Source organism: Natrix helvetica (assembly GCF_964273705.1).
Source record: "Natrix helvetica genome assembly, chromosome: 2".
Classification (NCBI taxonomy): domain Eukaryota; kingdom Metazoa; phylum Chordata; class Lepidosauria; order Squamata; family Natricidae; genus Natrix; species Natrix helvetica.
The window spans coordinates 295,514,221-295,530,308 of NC_138552.1; the positions used below are offsets into that span (position 1 = coordinate 295,514,221).

Here is a 16,088-nt window from a genome sequence, read left to right on the forward strand (position 1 = left end):
GGTAGGGAGGAAGGAAGGAAGGGCAATGGATGGAAACTAATCAAGGAGAGAAGCAACCTGAAACTTCCTAACAATGAGGACAATTAACCAGTGGAACTCCTTGCCACCAGAAGTTGTGGGAGCTTCATCACTGGAGATTTTGAAGAGGATATTGGACAGCCACTTGTCTGAAAAGGTATAGGTTCTCCTGCTTGAGCAGGGGGGGGGGGCTGGACTAGAAGACCTCCAAGGCCCCGTCCAGCTGTGTTCTGATTGATTGATTGAAATGGTCTGGGGTCTCCTGCTTGAGCAGGGGGGCTGGACTAGAAGACCTCCAAAGTCCTTTCCAAGTCTGTTATTTTATTATTCTATGGATGGATGGGAGGGAGGGAGGGAGGAGGGAAGGAAGGAAATAGATGGAAATTAATCAAGGAGAGAAGCAACCTGAAACTTCCTAACAGTGAGGACAATTCACCAGTGGAACTCCTTGCCTCCAGAAGTTATGGGAGCTTCATCACTGGAGGTTTTTATTGGACAGCCATTTGTCTGAAATGGTACAGGTTCTCCTGCATGAAGAGGGGGTTGGACTAGAAGACCTCCAAGGTCCCTCCCAACTCTGTTAACCTGTCCCATAGCTCAGTTTCCCCGTCCACAAACAGTTAACACGAGGGAGTGACCGACGTGTAGGCCGAGGGTTAGGAAAAAAAAGCATTGGCAGCCTTACACTATGATCAAAGGGAAGCTAATAACGCCCTTGTGTCGAAGTCGGCTTCTGGGAGACTCTCCGCCCGTTTTCTTGGGAGCGTTTCAGAAATCCTTCCCGCCTTCGTCTGGGATCTGTTTTCCACCTTCCCGGTCTAGCCGACAGCTGGAAACAGCCTTCCGGGTGGTCTCTCCTCCAATTCTGGCCTCAGCAGACCCCGGTTAGCTTCGGAGAGCAGCCCAGAGGTGTTTTTATAACACGGGCTGTTCCCTCTTTGGTTGTTGAACGGACGCCCTGTTTTGCAACCTGCTCACAGCTGAGTGAGGAAAGGCCAGCCCTGAACCATGAACCGTCTTGCAAAATGGTGGTGGTTCTTACTTATTCCTTTTTATGGGCCACCCAACTGCGGTAGATTCAGAGCAGAAACCAGGAGACTGTGAGTTCTAGTCCCTCCTTTATTCACGAAAGCTGGCTGTGTGACTTTGGACCAATCACTTGGAGACAGTGAGTTCTAGTCCAGTCTTAGGCACGAAAGCTGGCTGTGTGACTTCAAGTCAGTCACCAGGAGGCAGTGAGTTCTAGTTCCACCTTTATTCATGAAAGCTGGCTGTGTGATTTTTGGACCAATCACCAGGAGACAGGGAATTCTAGTTCCAGCTTTATGCATGAAAGCTGGCTGGATGACTTTGGGCCAGTCACCTGGTGACAGTGAGTTCTAGTCCCGCCTTAGGCGTGAAAGCTGGCTGTGTGATTTTGGACCAATCACCAGGAGACAGTGAGTTCTAGTCCAGTCTTAGGCACGAAAGTTCTGGGTGACTTCAAGCCAGTCACCAGGAGGCAGTGAATTCTAGTTCCACCTTTATTCATGAAAGCTGGCTATGTGATTTTGGACCAATCACCTAGAGACAGTGAGTTCTAGTCCAGTCTTAGGCATGAAGCTGACTGGGTGACTTCAAACCAGTCACCAGGAGACAGTGAGGTCTAGTCCAGTCTTAGGCATGAAAGCCAGCTAGCTGACTTTGGGCCAATCACCTGGAGACAATGAGTTCTAGTCCAGTCTTAGGCGTGAAAGCTGGCTGTGTGATTTTGGACCAATCACCAGGAGACAGTGCGTTCTAGTTCCGCCTTAGGCACGAAAGCTGGCTGTGTGATTTTGGACCAATCACTTGGAGACAGTGAGTTCTAGTCCAGTCTTAGGCACGAAAGTTCGCTGGCTGACTTTGGGCCAGTCACCAGGAGACAGTGAGTTCTAGTTCCACCTTTATTCATGAAAGCCGGCTGTGTGATTTTGGACCAATCACCAGGAGACAGGGAGTTCTAGTTCCAGCTTTATGCATGAAAGCTGGCTGGATGACTTTGGGCCAGTCACCTGGTGACAGTGAATTCTAGTTCAACCTTAGGTATGAAAGCTGGCTGGGTGACTTTGGACCAATCCCCTGGAGACAGTGAGTTCTAGTCCCACCTTTCTGCATGGAAGTCAGAAAACAGATTTGCTGAGTGGCTTCACAGTTCCCTTAACAAGTGCAATGCTTCACTTAACAACGGTGGCCGAAAAGGTCCTCAAATTGGCCATAACTCACTGACCCACCCTCTCGCCCCAGAAATATCGGGCTCCATCGTAAGTCGTATGTCGAAAACTTCCTGTACAGAGGGGAATTATTATCTTTGGTATCTGCTCGACGGTGCCCGACTTTCGCAAGACTCCGCTGGCGACATTGAATGAACCCAGCGAGGATTGTGACCTGTGGCCTTTTCTCACTGCGGGGCTGTGTTTGTGTAATGTAGGCCGGGAGGTTGTGTACGTCGGCCATTTCTGCTCGGTCAGAGGGGAAAGATTATTTCCCTGGTTCAAAAGCTCAGGTGATTTGGGGAAAAGGAGGAGTGAGAATACCGGCAGTTACTCAACACGGCCGTGTCACACGCGCATTGTATTATGGCTGCGCATGGTTTTGGCATCCCTGCCCTGTCCTGTTTCAGACCAGTGGCTGCCCAGTCTCTTCTGGAAACCCTTCCAATCCCTTGGCTGGACACGGCGGGACTCGAAGTTCAGCGCTTGGAGCTATTTAGAGACCAAACAAACCCTTGTATCCCAGTCTGTCTGCCAAGTTTCTCTTCCGTCTCCCTTTTCTCCCCCTCCCCCCCTCCCCCCTCCCCCCTCCCTCCTGTTTACGGTGGAAACTGGACTCCTCCACTCAATATACCGTATTTTTCAGAGTATAAGACGCACCTGACTATAAGACACACCTAAATTTAGAAGAGGAAAACAATTTTGAAAAAAAAGATTTTAGCCCCCGCAGGCTGCGTTTTCAGCCCTTTTGGGGGCCGTTTTTTAGCCCTTTCTCAGGCTTTTTTAAACCCGTTTTCAAGGGGTATTTGGCCTGTTTTTCAGCCCGTTTTTGAGGCTTTTCTCGGCTCGCTTTTGAGGCTTTTTACGGGACATTTTTGAGGCTTTTGGGAGGGCTGTTTTTGAAGCTTTTCAAGAAAAAAGCTTTTATCGGCCTGTATTTGAGGCTTTTTTTCCAGCCTATTTTTGAGGCTTTTTTGGCCCATTTTCGAGGCTTTTTTTGGCCCATTCTTTTGGAAAAACGGGCCAAAAACAGCCTCGAAAACGGGCCAAAAAAACCCAAGCTGAAACCCCCCCCAAAAAAGCCACAAAAACGGGCCAAGAAAAAAAAGGGCCCCCAAAACAGGCTGGAAAAAGCCTCCAAAACAAGCCGAAAAAAGGCCCGAAAATGGGTTGTGCGGAGGCCAAAAAATGGCTGGTGGCTAGATGGGGCTTTGGCAATATTCGGTCTATAAGACGCACAGATATTTTCACCCCCATTTGGGAGACAAAATGTGCGTCTTATAGTCCAGAAAATACAGTAAGTAATAGGCAGATGAAGAGAGAGTCACAAACCCTCCCAGGGTCTCCAGGGGAAAATGAGAGGCGGGGGGCCAAGTCCCCATTTTTTTTCTCCCCATCCGAACACAGGTACGGCTAGTCCTTGACATATGACTACAGTTGGGCCAAACTTTCTGTTGTTAAATGAGGTGTTAGGTGACTTTTGCCCCATTTCAGTCCAGAAAGACAGTTGTTAAGTGAGCTTTGGCCCATTGCACAACCTTTCTGGCCACTGTTGTTAAGTGAATCACTGCCTCTGTTTAACTTAGTCACACGGCCGTTAAGTGAATCTGGCTTCCCTGTTGACTTTGCTAGTCAGAAGGTTGCAAAAGGGGATCTCGTGAGCCCCTGGGACACTGCAGCCGTCGTAAACATGAGTCAGTTGCCAAGCGTTTGAATTTTGATCACGTGACTGTGGGGCTGTTGCAACGGTCGTAGGTGTGAAAAACGGTCACAAATCACATGTTTCAGTGCGTTGTAACTTTGAACGGTGGCTAACTGTTGTAAATCCAAGGCTACTTGTAGTCCTGGAATTACAGCCCTTCATTTAAAAGTTCCAATGACACTGAAAACAGTGACTTACGACTGGTCCTCGTGTTTACGACGGTGGCTGCATCCTCGCGGTGACAGGATCCACGTAACCACCGCAACGATTCGCTGTACAACGGTGGCGGAAAAATCAGGCACAAGTCATATGAGCTCCGTCTTGCTTAGCAATGGAGATTCCCATTACTGTCGTAAACCGAGGACCCCATGAAATACTTCCTTGTGTTTAAAAAGGAGCATTTTCCCTTAGCGGGTTCCCCGCACATGAGGCTGGAAAAGAAGATTGAATTGCTGAGATTTTAGAAAGGGGAAATTCCGGCTAAAGCTTTGATTTCTCGTTTTCTGTGTTGCAGAAAAAAGCAGAGGAAGCTCATAAGATTTTCGAAGGGCTGGGCCCCAAGGTGGAGCTGGTAAGTACGACTATTACTACTACTACTACTACTCCTTCTTCTCTCTTTTCTTTCCTTCCCTCCTTCCACCTCCTCCTTTTCTTTCTTATCTTCCTCTTCTCTATTTTTCATCCTTCTCTTCCAGTTTATCTCAATCTTTTCCTTCCTTCCTTCCCTCCTCCTCTCCTCCTCCTCCTCCTCCTCCTCCTCCTCCTCCTCCTCCTCCTCCTCCTCCTCCTCCTCCTCTTCTTCTTCTTCTTCTACCCCTCCTCCTCCTCCTCCTCCTTCTCCTTTCTTCTTAATTTTTTTGCTTCTCTTCTTTTTCTCCCTTTTCTTCCCTCCTTCCACCTCCTCCTTTTCTTTCTTATCTTCCTCTTCTCTATTTTTCTTCCTTCTTTTCCAGTTTATCTCAATCCTTTCCTTCCTTCCTTCCTTCCTTCCTTCCTTCCCTTTTCCTCTCTTCTTCTCTTCTTCTTCTTGTTCTTCTTCTCTTCCTTCTCCTTTCTTCCTCTCCATTTTTCTTGCTTCTCTTCTTTTTCTTCCTTTTCTTCCCTCCTCCCACCTCCTTTTCTTTCTTCTCTTCCTCTTCTCTATTTTTCTTCCTTCTTTTCCAGTTTATCTCAATCCTTTTCCTTCCTTCCCTCCTCCTCCTCTCTTCTCCTCCTCTTCCTCTTCCTCCTCCTCCTTTCTTTTTCTCCCTTTTTCTTGCTTCTTTTCTTTTTCTCCCTTTTCGACTTACATTGGAGGTCAAAGCAGTGAAGTCTCGGTCTCTTTTCTTGCAGCCTCTTTACAACCAGCCTTCCGACACTAAAGTGTACCACGAAAACATCAAAACGTAAGAAAATGTGGATAATATTTCTTTCCAATCTTTGGTGGTGGGTGACAAAATTTCTGCCTGATTTTATACTTATTCTTTTACAGGCAGTGCTCCACTTAACAACCGTTCGTTTAGGGACCGTTCAAAGCTACAACGGTGCCAAATAGAGCAACTTATGACCGCTTTTCTCACTTACGACCATTGTAGCATCCCCATGTTCATGTGAACAAAATTCAGACAGTTGGCAGCTGGCTCATATTTACGATGGGGGTCACGTGATCCCCTTTTGCGACCTTCAGACAAGCAAAGTCAGTGGAGGGAGCCAAATTCACTTAACAACCGGGTGACTTAAGTTATCAGCTGCAGCGATTCGCTTAACAACGGTGGCAGGAAAGGTCGTAAAATGGATGTGCGATCCCCATTTGTGACCTTCGGGCAAGCAAAGTCCACGGGGAGGCCAGATTCACTTAACAACCGGGTGACTAACTTATCAGCTGCAGCGATTTGCTTAACGACGGTGGCAGGAAAGGTCATAAAATGGGCATGTGATCCCTCTTTGTGACCTTCAGACAAGCAAAGTCTGGTGGGGAGGCTGGATTCACTTAGCAACGGGTGACTAACCTATCAGCTGCAGTGATTCACTTAACGACGGTGGCAGGAAAGATAAAATGGTCTCAAAACTCACGTAACAAACATCTCACTTAGCAACAGAAATTTGGGCCTTCGTTGTGGTCGTAGATTGAGGACTACCTGTAGTTATTACCAGTGGTCCTCAACTTACATCCCCAACTGGAAACAGAATTTCCGTTGCTAAGCGAGGCCCTGACCTCTGGGATGTCGCTACCGTCGTAAACACACACCATCGCCAAGCACCTGAATTTTGATCCCATGACTGAGGGGATGCTACGACGGTCGTAAGTGCGAGGACCAACTGCAAATTGCTTTTTCCCCCCCGGTGGCCATTGTAACTTCGAACAAGCAGTTGTTAAGTCGAGGACTAAATAGCCTTTTGTGGGGTATGAACTATTCCTCCATAAGGCGGATGCCGAAGATTAATTATTACTAGATTTTGTTTGGCAGGCAGGAGTTGAAGCGGGTGTGACTTTTTCCGCGCACACACAAACCTCCTGAATACTTTGATCTACACAACCTGTGTCCCCCCCCCCAAAAAAAAGCACATGTACTAAAATACTGTAGGAAGGAGGAAAATTCGGGTGTGAAATTCTGTCCCAAACGGGAGGAAAACTTATCTCAGCTCTCCTGTGTCTGTCTTCTGCCCCCCACCCCACAAAAATCTCTTTTTAGGAACCAGGTGATGAGAAAGAAGCTGATTTTGTTTTTCAAGAGGCGGAATCATGCCAGGAAACAAAGAGTAGGTTTTGTCTGTCTGTCTGTCTGTCTGTCTGTCTGTCTGTCTGTCTTTCTTTCTTTCTTTCTTTCTTTCTTTCTTTCTTTCTTCCTTTCTTCCTTCCTTCCTTCCTTCCTTCCTTCCTTCCTTCCTTTCCCACTCCCACTCTCCCTCTGTTTCTTTCCCTCTCCTTTCTCTCCCACTCCCTCTCTCTCTCCCTTTACTCTCCCTCTCCCACTACTCTTCCTTTGCTTTCTCCCTTCCCCTCTCCGTGCCTCTCCTCTTCTTTTCTCTCTCCCACTTCCTCTTCTTCCCTTCCTCTCTCCCTCCCTCTCCTCCCTCTCTGTTTTCCTCTCTCTCCCTCCCTCTTTCTCTCCCTCACCCTTTTCCTTCTCTTCCTCCCTCCCTCTCCCCTCCTTTCTCCATCTCCCATTTTCTCTCTGCCTCCCTCTTTCTCTCCCTCTCCCACTTCCTTCTTTTCTTCCCTCCCTCCCTCCCTCCCGCTCCCCTCCCTCTTTTCTCTTCCTCTCTTCCTTCTCTTCCTCCCTCACTCTTTTCCTCCCTCCGTCCCGCTGTTTCTCTCCTTCTCCCTCCCTCTCTTCTCCTCCTCCCCCTTCTCCCTCCCTCTTTCTCCCCGTCTATGCCTGTTTCTCGGTCTCCCTGATCCTCCCTCTTTGATCTCTGGGGGATCCCCAGGAGCAGAAGATCTGCCAGCGCTACGACCAACTGATGGAGGCCTGGGAGAAGAAGGTCGACCGGATCGAGAACAACCCCCGCCGGAAGGCCAAGGAGAGCAAAACCCGGGAGTATTACGAGAAGCAGTTCCCGGAGATCCGGAAGCAGCGGGAGCAGCAGGAGAGGTTCCAGAGGTAAGGCCCGACCAGGAGGCCAGATTGCTATCTGGGGGACCCCCTCCTCCTCCCATCCCATTGTGCTCAGCACGAGGGGTACGTTGGGGTCCCCCTTTCAAGGGCTTCCATCTGTTGGGCCTTTTCTGCTGTGGCTCCTTTTATCTCCAAAGGCAGAAATTAGGATAGCTCTTGGCCCGATCCATCCTCAGGACTCTTCTCCCATTCTCACACAGCCCTCCTCCATCCATCCATCCATTCATTCATTCAATCTTTAGATTTTTGATCTAAAGGCCATTCATCTTTATTAAAAACTTATTTATTGAAGATTTATTTATTTTATTTACGATTTATTCAACCTATTTCTTTAATTTGTTGAATGTTTTAATCTCCAGATCTTTAATCTTTAATCTAAAGGCCTCTCGTCTTTGTTAAATAAAGATTTATTTACTCCATTTTGATTAAAGGTCAATTAATTTAATCATTTATTGTATTTTTAAATGTATACATGATTTATTTTTCCTTTAATTTCTTTCATCTTTATCCCTCCTCCTATTTTTTTATTTATTTATTTATTTATTTATTTATTTATTTATTTATTTATTTATTTAATCTTTAGATCTTTAATCTGAAGACCATTAATGTTTATTAAAAACTTATTTATTAAACCTTTATTTAAAATTTATTGAACTTATTTATGATTTACGATTTATTCAACTTATTCCTTTAATTTATTGAATGTTTTATCTCCAGATCTTTAATCTTTAATCTAAAGGCCTCTCGTCTTTGTTAAATAAATATTTATTTACTCCATTTTGATTAAAGATCAATTAATTTAATCATTTATTGTATTTTTAAATGTATACATGATTTCTTTTTCCTTTAATTTCCTTCATCTTTAGCTCTTGAATCTAAAGGCCTTTAATCTTTGTTAAATAAAGATTTATTTAATTTTTATTAAGTAAAAATTTAAATAAATGATTTATTCATTTCTTCAATTTCTTTAATCTTTAGATCATTGTTTCTCAAACTTGGCGACTTTAAGTCCTGTGGACTTCAACTCCCAGAATCCCCCAGCCAGCATAGCTGGCTGGGGAATTCTGGGAGTTGAAGTCCACAGGACTTAAAGTCGCCAAGTTTGAGAAACACTGCTTTAGATCTTCAAACTTTCAACTAAAAATGTTGAATCTTTATAAAAGATGTATATATTAATTAAATATTTACCAAATAATAAAATAAAGAGAGTTGAGGTGGCGCAGTGGTCAGAGTGCAGGACTGCAGGCTACTTCAGCTGACTGCTGGCTGCAGTTCAGCAGTTCAAATCTCACCAGGCTCAAGGTTGACTCAGCCTTCCGTCCTTCCGAGGTCGGTAAAACGAGGACCCAGATTGTTGGGGGCAAGAGGCTGGCTCTGTAAACCGCTTAGAGAGGGCTGTAAAAGCACTGTGAAATGGTATATAAGGGCTATTGCTAATGCTGCTTTTTATTTAATTTAAAAATTAAATAAATTATTTCATTTATTTATTTAATGTATTTATTTCCTGCCAGTCTCACCAAGGGGCTACTCTAGGCAGTTTACAATGATAAAAATGAAGAATGAAGAGACATAGAAACAGAAACAAAATAATAGCACAATAAAATAAACAATGACAAAGGAACACAACGAGAATACAGGAAGTCCTCGACTTACGACCACGATTGAGTCACTCAATTGTCGCTCAGTGAGAAATTTGCGAAGCGGACTTGGCCTCCTTTCACAGCCTTTCTTTCTGCAGTTGTTAAGTGAATCACCGCACTTGTTATGTTAGTCACATGGTCGTTACGTGAATCTGGCTTTGTCAGAAGGCCACAAAAGTTGATTACGTGACACACACAAACACACACACACACACACACACACACACGGGACAATGCAACTGTTGTGAGTACATGCCAGTTGCCATGCCTCTGAATTTTGATCACGTGACCACGTGAAAAATGGTCCTAAGTCCTTTTCTTCAGTGCCCTCGTCACTTCGAACGGTCACTAAACGAACGGTTGTAAGTCGAGGCCTTACCCGTAAACACATCTATATCATCATCATCACCATCTTTGAACGACCCCATACTCCCTTGCGGGGTGGAGCTTGGGCAGCTGAATGAAGCTAGCAGAGTGTTTACTGGCCGGATACCTTTCTTGTCTCCGATACGGAGTTTTGTTCAGCAGATATATTCTCACGGTGCCCAGAGAGAGAAATATCTGCCTCTACCTAGGATTGAACACCACTTCTCGTAAACACATCTACTTGATAGGCCCCAAAAGATAGAAGTTTGACCTTCTTCCCTTCTGGCGCCTCTGCAGGGTTGGCCAAAGAGGAACCGGCCTTTCGGCCACCATCGCTCGGAGTGAGCACGAAATCTCCGAGATCATCGATGGGCTGTCGGAACAGGAGGTGAGAGCGACCGCCTTCCCCGGAAGATTTTCTCCCTCCCTCACTCCTTTTTCTCCTTCCTTCCTTCTTCCCTCCCTGCTCTTTTTCACCTCCCTCCCTCCCTCCCTCCTTCCTTCTTTCCGCGCTTCCTCCCTCCCTGCTCTTTTTCTGCTTCCTTCCTCCCTCTTTTTCTCCTTCCTTCCATCTTTCCCTTCTCCCTCCTTTTTCTCCTTCCTTCCATCTTTCCCTTCTCCCTCCTTTTTCTCCTTCCTTCCGCCCTCCCTCCCTGCTCTTTTTCTGCTTCCTTCCTTCTTCCCTCCCTCCCTGCTCTTTTACACTTCCCTCCCTCCCTCCTTCCCTCCCTCCCTCCTCCTTTTCTCCTTCCTTCCTTCCATCTTTCCTCCCTCCCTCCTTTTTCTCCTTCCTTCCTTCTTCCCTCGCTCACTCCTCTTTTTTCCTCCTCTCCTCTGCCTTTCTGCTCTTCCCTTTCTCTGTCTCTCCCTCTCCCTCTCCCTCTCTTCCTTTTCCCCCCTCAACCAGAACAATTAACCAGTGGCACTCCTTACCACCAGAAGTTGTGGGTGCTCCATCACTGGAAGCTATTAAGAAGAGACTGATCAGCCACCTGTCTGCAGTGGTCTAGGCCTGGTCTCCTGCTTGAGCAGGGGGTTGGGCTAGAAGACCTCCAAGGTCCCTTCCATCTCTGTTATTGTCTTTCTCTTCCTTTCTCTGCCTCTCTGTCTCTTTGGCTTTCGGGAAATAACCAGAACAGGAGAACTGCCATGCCTGACGTGGGTTCACTCAGCAGAGACAGAAGTGATGCCCTCGGTGTTCACGTCTCTCTCTCTCTCTCTCTCTCTCTCCCCCCCACCTTCTCTTCTTCCTCCCTTTCCCCCTCCCCTCCCCTTGCTTCTAGAATAATGAGAAACAGATGCGGCAGCTGTCTGTCATTCCTCCCATGATGTTCGATGCCGAGCAGAGACGCGTGAAGTTCATCAACATGAATGGGCTGATGGAAGACCCCATGAAGGTCTACAAGGACCGCCAGTTCATGAACGTCTGGACCGACCACGAGAAGGAGATCTTCAAAGAAAAGTAATCTTTCTCCTCATTTCCTTTTTCTGGGAGGGAAGCCGCTCGGGTACAATACAATAGCAGAGTTGGAAGGGACCTTGGAGGTCTTCTAGTCCAACCCCCTGCCTAGGCAGGAAACCATAAGAAGGATAAGGATAGGATGAGGACAAGGATAGGATAGGATAATGGATTGGGTTGGATTGGATAGGATAGGGTGGGGTAGGATAGGATAGGATAGGATAATGGATTGGGTTGGATTGGATAGAATAGAATAGAATAGAATAATGGATAGGATAGGATAATGGATAGGATAGGATAGAATAAAATAATGGATAGGATAGAATAAGATAGGATAATGGATTGGGTTGGTTGGATTGGATAGAATAGAATAGAATAGATAGAATAATGGATAGGATAGGATAATGGATAGGATAGAATAATGGCTAGGATAGAATAGAATAAAATAATGGATTGGATAGAATAGAATAATGGATAGGATAGAATAGGATAGGACCGTGATGACGAACCTATGGCACGCGTGCCACAACCTATGGCATGCGTGCGCTGGCCAGCTGAGTTCACCTTTTTAAAAGCTATTTTTCGCCTTCCCCAGGCTCCAGAGGCTTTATAGGAGCCTGGGGAGGGCGAAAAGAGCCTCCCCCCCCCCCCCCCCCGGGAGGCTTCAGGGACCATCCCTGAAGCCTTCGGAGCGCTTAAAACGACCCTCCAAGCAACCCGGAAGTCACTTCCGGTTTGCTCGGAGGGTGGTTTTAAGCGCTCCGAAGAGTTCAGGGAAGCCTCCGGACAGTCCCTGAAGCCTCCGGAGGGCCTCCGGGGGGTCGGGGGAGGCTCCTTTCGCCCTCCCCAGGCTCCTATAAAGCCCCTGGAGCCTGGGGAGGGCAAAAAAAAATGTAAAAATGGGGGGGGGGGTCGCGCGTTGTGCGCGCATGCGCACTGGGGGGTCACGTGTTGCATTATGGGTGCGGCACGCCCGCACTCAACCCCCCTGCGCTCCCCCCGCTTGTGGCACGCGAGCCAAAAAAGGTTCGCCATCACTGGGATAGGATAATGGATAGGATAAGATAGGATAGGATAGGATACAATAGAATACAATACAATACAATAGCAGAGTTGGAAGGGACTTTGGAGGTCTTGTAGTCCAACCCCCTATACCGTTCCAGACAGATGGCTATGCAGCATCTTCTTAAAGACTCCCAGTGTTGGGGCATTCACAACTTCTGGAGGCAACTTCTGTTCCACTGGTTAATTGTTCTCACTGTCAGGAAGTTTCTCCTCAGTTCTAGGTTGCTTCTCTCCTTGATTAGTTTCCACCCATTGCTTCTTGTTCTGTCCTCAGGTGCCTTGGAGAATAGTTTGACTCCCTCTTCTTTGTGGCTAGAAGACCTCCAAGGTCCCTTCCAACTCTGCTATTGTATTGTATTGTAGAAGGCAACATGCATTAGGATAAACATGGACATTTTCGCATGAGTTTGGTACAAGTAGATGGATATAAATAAGTGTAACATGGCCTTGAACACATTTTATCAATGGGGACAGTAGGACAGGGACGGTAGGCAGCCTGGTGCGCTTATGCACGCCCCCTTAGGGACCTCTTAGCAAATGTGTGAGGTCCACGGTGGACAGTTTAAGGTGAGAAATATGGGGGTGTGAGGAACTAACAACGGAGTCAGGGAGAGCATTCCAGGCATTGACCAACCTGTTGCCGAAGTCGTATTTTCGGCAATCGAGTTTGGAGCGGTGTATCTATTGTTTGCCCGTGTGCTATTGCGGTTGAAGCTGAAGTAGTTGTTGACAGGCAGGGCGTTATACATAGGAAGTTATATATAATTTGCTTGAGTGTCAAGTTGGCTGCTGAATTTGGAAGCTTTTCAGGGTGCCTGGAAAGAACATTTTAAGTGTGGGGTGTTTGATGAACTCTGACGAACTCTTGCAGACGTTTCCTGGCCCAACTAGGGAACGCCATCAGTGCTAGAAGGGAGGAGGGGGGGTTTGCAGGGAAGAGGAGGAGTCCTGTCTGTCAATAAGGAAGTTGCCTAAACCTGGCTGTTTTCCTTGTTTTTTATTACAGGTTTGTCCAGCATCCTAAAAACTTTGGCCTCATAGCTTCCTATTTAGAAAGAAAGGTAAGATGGAGTTTTGTTATCAGGGAGATCAATCAGGCCAGAAGCTGCAGAGCCCAACAATCGTCTTCTCATCGGCTTTCTTGGATTTTCTTGGGTTGGGTTGGGTTTTACTTTATCTTTACTTCTGCTTTTTCTTTTACTTTACAAAATTTGATTATTTTACTTTGTTTTGTTTTACTTTATTTTACTTTTACTTTGACTTTTACTTCTACTTCTACTATTTTACATTACTATTTTACATTACTATTTTACTTTGTTTTATTTTACTTTACTTTATTTTACTTTTACTATTTTATTTTATTATTTTACTTTGTTTTGTTTTACTTTACTTCTTTACTTCATTTCACCACCATGTTTTGTTTTATTTTTTTATTTTTTATTTCCACTTTTATTATTTGATAACTAATTCAAGGAGGGGAGGGAGGGAGGGAGAGAGGGAGAAACTGACCCAAAGTCACCCAGTCCCAGTCATGCCTAAAGTGATTGGCCCAGTGTTATCCAATCCAATAACACACAATAGGCAACAACACAACAGTGTGCAAAATAGAAAACTCAATCCAATCTGATATACAATGCGCAACAACACAATAACTGCACACAATACAATACACAATACAAAAGTCAATAAAATACAGTACTCAATACAATACCCAACACAAAAGCCAAAACAAAAGCCAATCCAATAACACACAGAGGGCAACATCACAACACTGTGCAAAATACAAAACTCAGTCCAATCCGATATACAATGCCCAACAACACAATAACTGCACACCATATAAAACTCAATAAAGCACAAAAGACAATATAATACAATACAACAAAATGGAATGCAACAACCTAAAATACATCCAAAGGTTGCTGCGTCCACGCCCACCCAGTCACGTGACCCCCCTAGCCACACCCACAAAACCCATTGTTAAAATTAATTATTTGAATCTCACCACTGTTGCTGATCCTTTATTTGGGCCAGTGATTCCAGCTGCTCTTAGCGCCAGGAATTCCCCCCCAACATCCGATGGGAAACGGCTGTCCTGCCATCTCTGTTATTTCCACATCGTGGTTTGTTTGTTGCGCCGAACGTTAGACCAGAGTCTCGCCTGTCGTCTTGCTTTAGGAAAAGTTTCTCATTTTAACTAACGGTCTCCCTGTTGGCCTTCCCAGAACGTGCCAGACTGCGTCTTGTATTACTACTTGACCAAGAAAAATGAAAACTACAAGGCCCTGGTGCGAAGGAACTACGGCAAGCGGCGAGGGAGAAACCAGGTGAGTTGCCTTTGGAGATGCTGGTCCATGGATGGCGAACCTTTTCGGCACCGAGTCGCCAAACCGGAACGCATGTGGGTGTGCCAGAGCATAGGAAACCAGCTGGATGGCGTGTGCGTGCGTGTATTTCAGGCTGTTTTCTGGGCCAATTTCTGGGCCATTTTCAGACCATTTTTGGAGCCATTTCCAGGGCATTTTCTGGGCTGTTTTTTGGAAAAAGGCGTGGTTTTTGGCTGTTTTCCTGGGCATTTTCAGGGCATTTTCCGGGTTCTTTTTGAAAGAACAGCCTGGTTTTTGGCTGTTTTTTTGGGTATTTTCAGGGCATTTTCTGGCGCTCCAATGCCCGCAAAGACTGGCTGGCTGGTGCACATGTTTCCAGAGTGCTGGAAACTAGAAGACCAGGTGCTGAGGTCATGCGTGCCCACAGAGAGGACTATGTTTGCCACCTCTGGCATGCGTGCCATAGGTTCCCCACCACAGTTCTAGTCCCTGGTGTTCTTACAATGGGAAAGGCTGCCATTGTAATTCACGCGTATTGGGCCAAGATGGTGATTAGCATCAGTTCGGCGAGGAAGAATTATTTCCAGCCTTGGTTGTGCATCTGGGTACATTCTTGGCTTTGTTATACAGGTAGTCCTCAGCTTACGACCACAATTGTGCTCCAGATTTCCGTTGCTGAGCGAGACATTTGTTAAGGGAGTTTTATGACCTTTCTTGCCACTGTTGTTAAGCGAATCACCGCAGCTGTTAAATTAGTGACACGGTTGTGAATCTGGCTTCCCCCCCCCTCCTACTTGGCTTGTCAGAAGCTCGCAAAAGGGGACCCCGCAACCGTCACAAATACGAGTCAGTTGCCAAGCGTCTGAATTTTGATCACCGGGATACAGCAACGGTCATGTCAGGATTCCAAATAGCATCCAAAAGTAAATCAGAGTCCGAGGCAAAGGATTCCTTAAAGTTCCCATTTATTAAAGAGAGTCATGTTGGCACATCTGGGAAAACCCGAACCTGAAAGCTTCCTGGTTTTCCCCACCCAGTTGAAAGTTCATGATTTTGCTCCCCCACACCCACAAGCCCATCCCATGGTCCAATCTCCCACTGCCATGCTGTGCAGTTCCACCCATCCAGTTCCGGTCAGGTGTAGAGGTGCAGAGAGACAAAGGATGACCTTGGCTTTCTAGAAAGAACATTGTTATGGCTGCCTATCATCTAACTCCCTACAATTCCCCCCTCTCATTTTCCCACAATAGAAAATGCAGAGTAGAATAATAGAAAGTGTGGCAGGGCAAAGACCCAAAAGGAAAAGATGGCTGCAGGCCTGACAGGTTGTAAGTGTGAAAAACAGTCAATTTTCTGAGGACCCTCGTAACTTCGAACAGTCACTAAACTAACTGTTGTCAGTTGAGGACTATCTGTGTGTGAAGAAGGCTTTTGTCACCATTGGCCAAACGTTGTTGTGAAGCGACATCTGTATATTTTGTTGTTCTAGGATCTATATTCTCCAATCTCTTCTCAATTCTCTCTGTTACTTCTTTTTGAATTTCAAACATAATCTTTTGCAATGTTAAGGTTTCTTTTTCATGTTGCGCCATTCTTCCAACTTGTAAACACTGCCATTCTGGCATTCAAAACTTTTTATTAAATGTAAAGCAAGTTCATTTTTAATCTTTCAAGACAAGGC

The 16,088-nt window shown here is 46.0% G+C and overlaps 1 protein-coding gene across 1 annotated transcript in view; it reads left to right on the forward strand.

Annotated features, from left to right (window-relative positions):
• Positions 1 to 16,088, forward strand: part of NCOR1 (nuclear receptor corepressor 1) — a 140,663-nt gene that overhangs the window by 34,125 nt on the left and 90,450 nt on the right. Inside the window, exons 7-14 of the mRNA XM_081940448.1 lie at positions 4,466 to 4,522; positions 5,284 to 5,336; positions 6,624 to 6,690; positions 7,363 to 7,535; positions 9,854 to 9,944; positions 10,840 to 11,018; positions 13,087 to 13,141; positions 14,306 to 14,407. Coding sequence (XP_081796574.1) covers positions 4,466 to 4,522; positions 5,284 to 5,336; positions 6,624 to 6,690; positions 7,363 to 7,535; positions 9,854 to 9,944; positions 10,840 to 11,018; positions 13,087 to 13,141; positions 14,306 to 14,407 — 777 coding nt within the window. The remainder of the gene's footprint in view (positions 1 to 4,465; positions 4,523 to 5,283; positions 5,337 to 6,623; positions 6,691 to 7,362; positions 7,536 to 9,853; positions 9,945 to 10,839; positions 11,019 to 13,086; positions 13,142 to 14,305; positions 14,408 to 16,088) is intronic.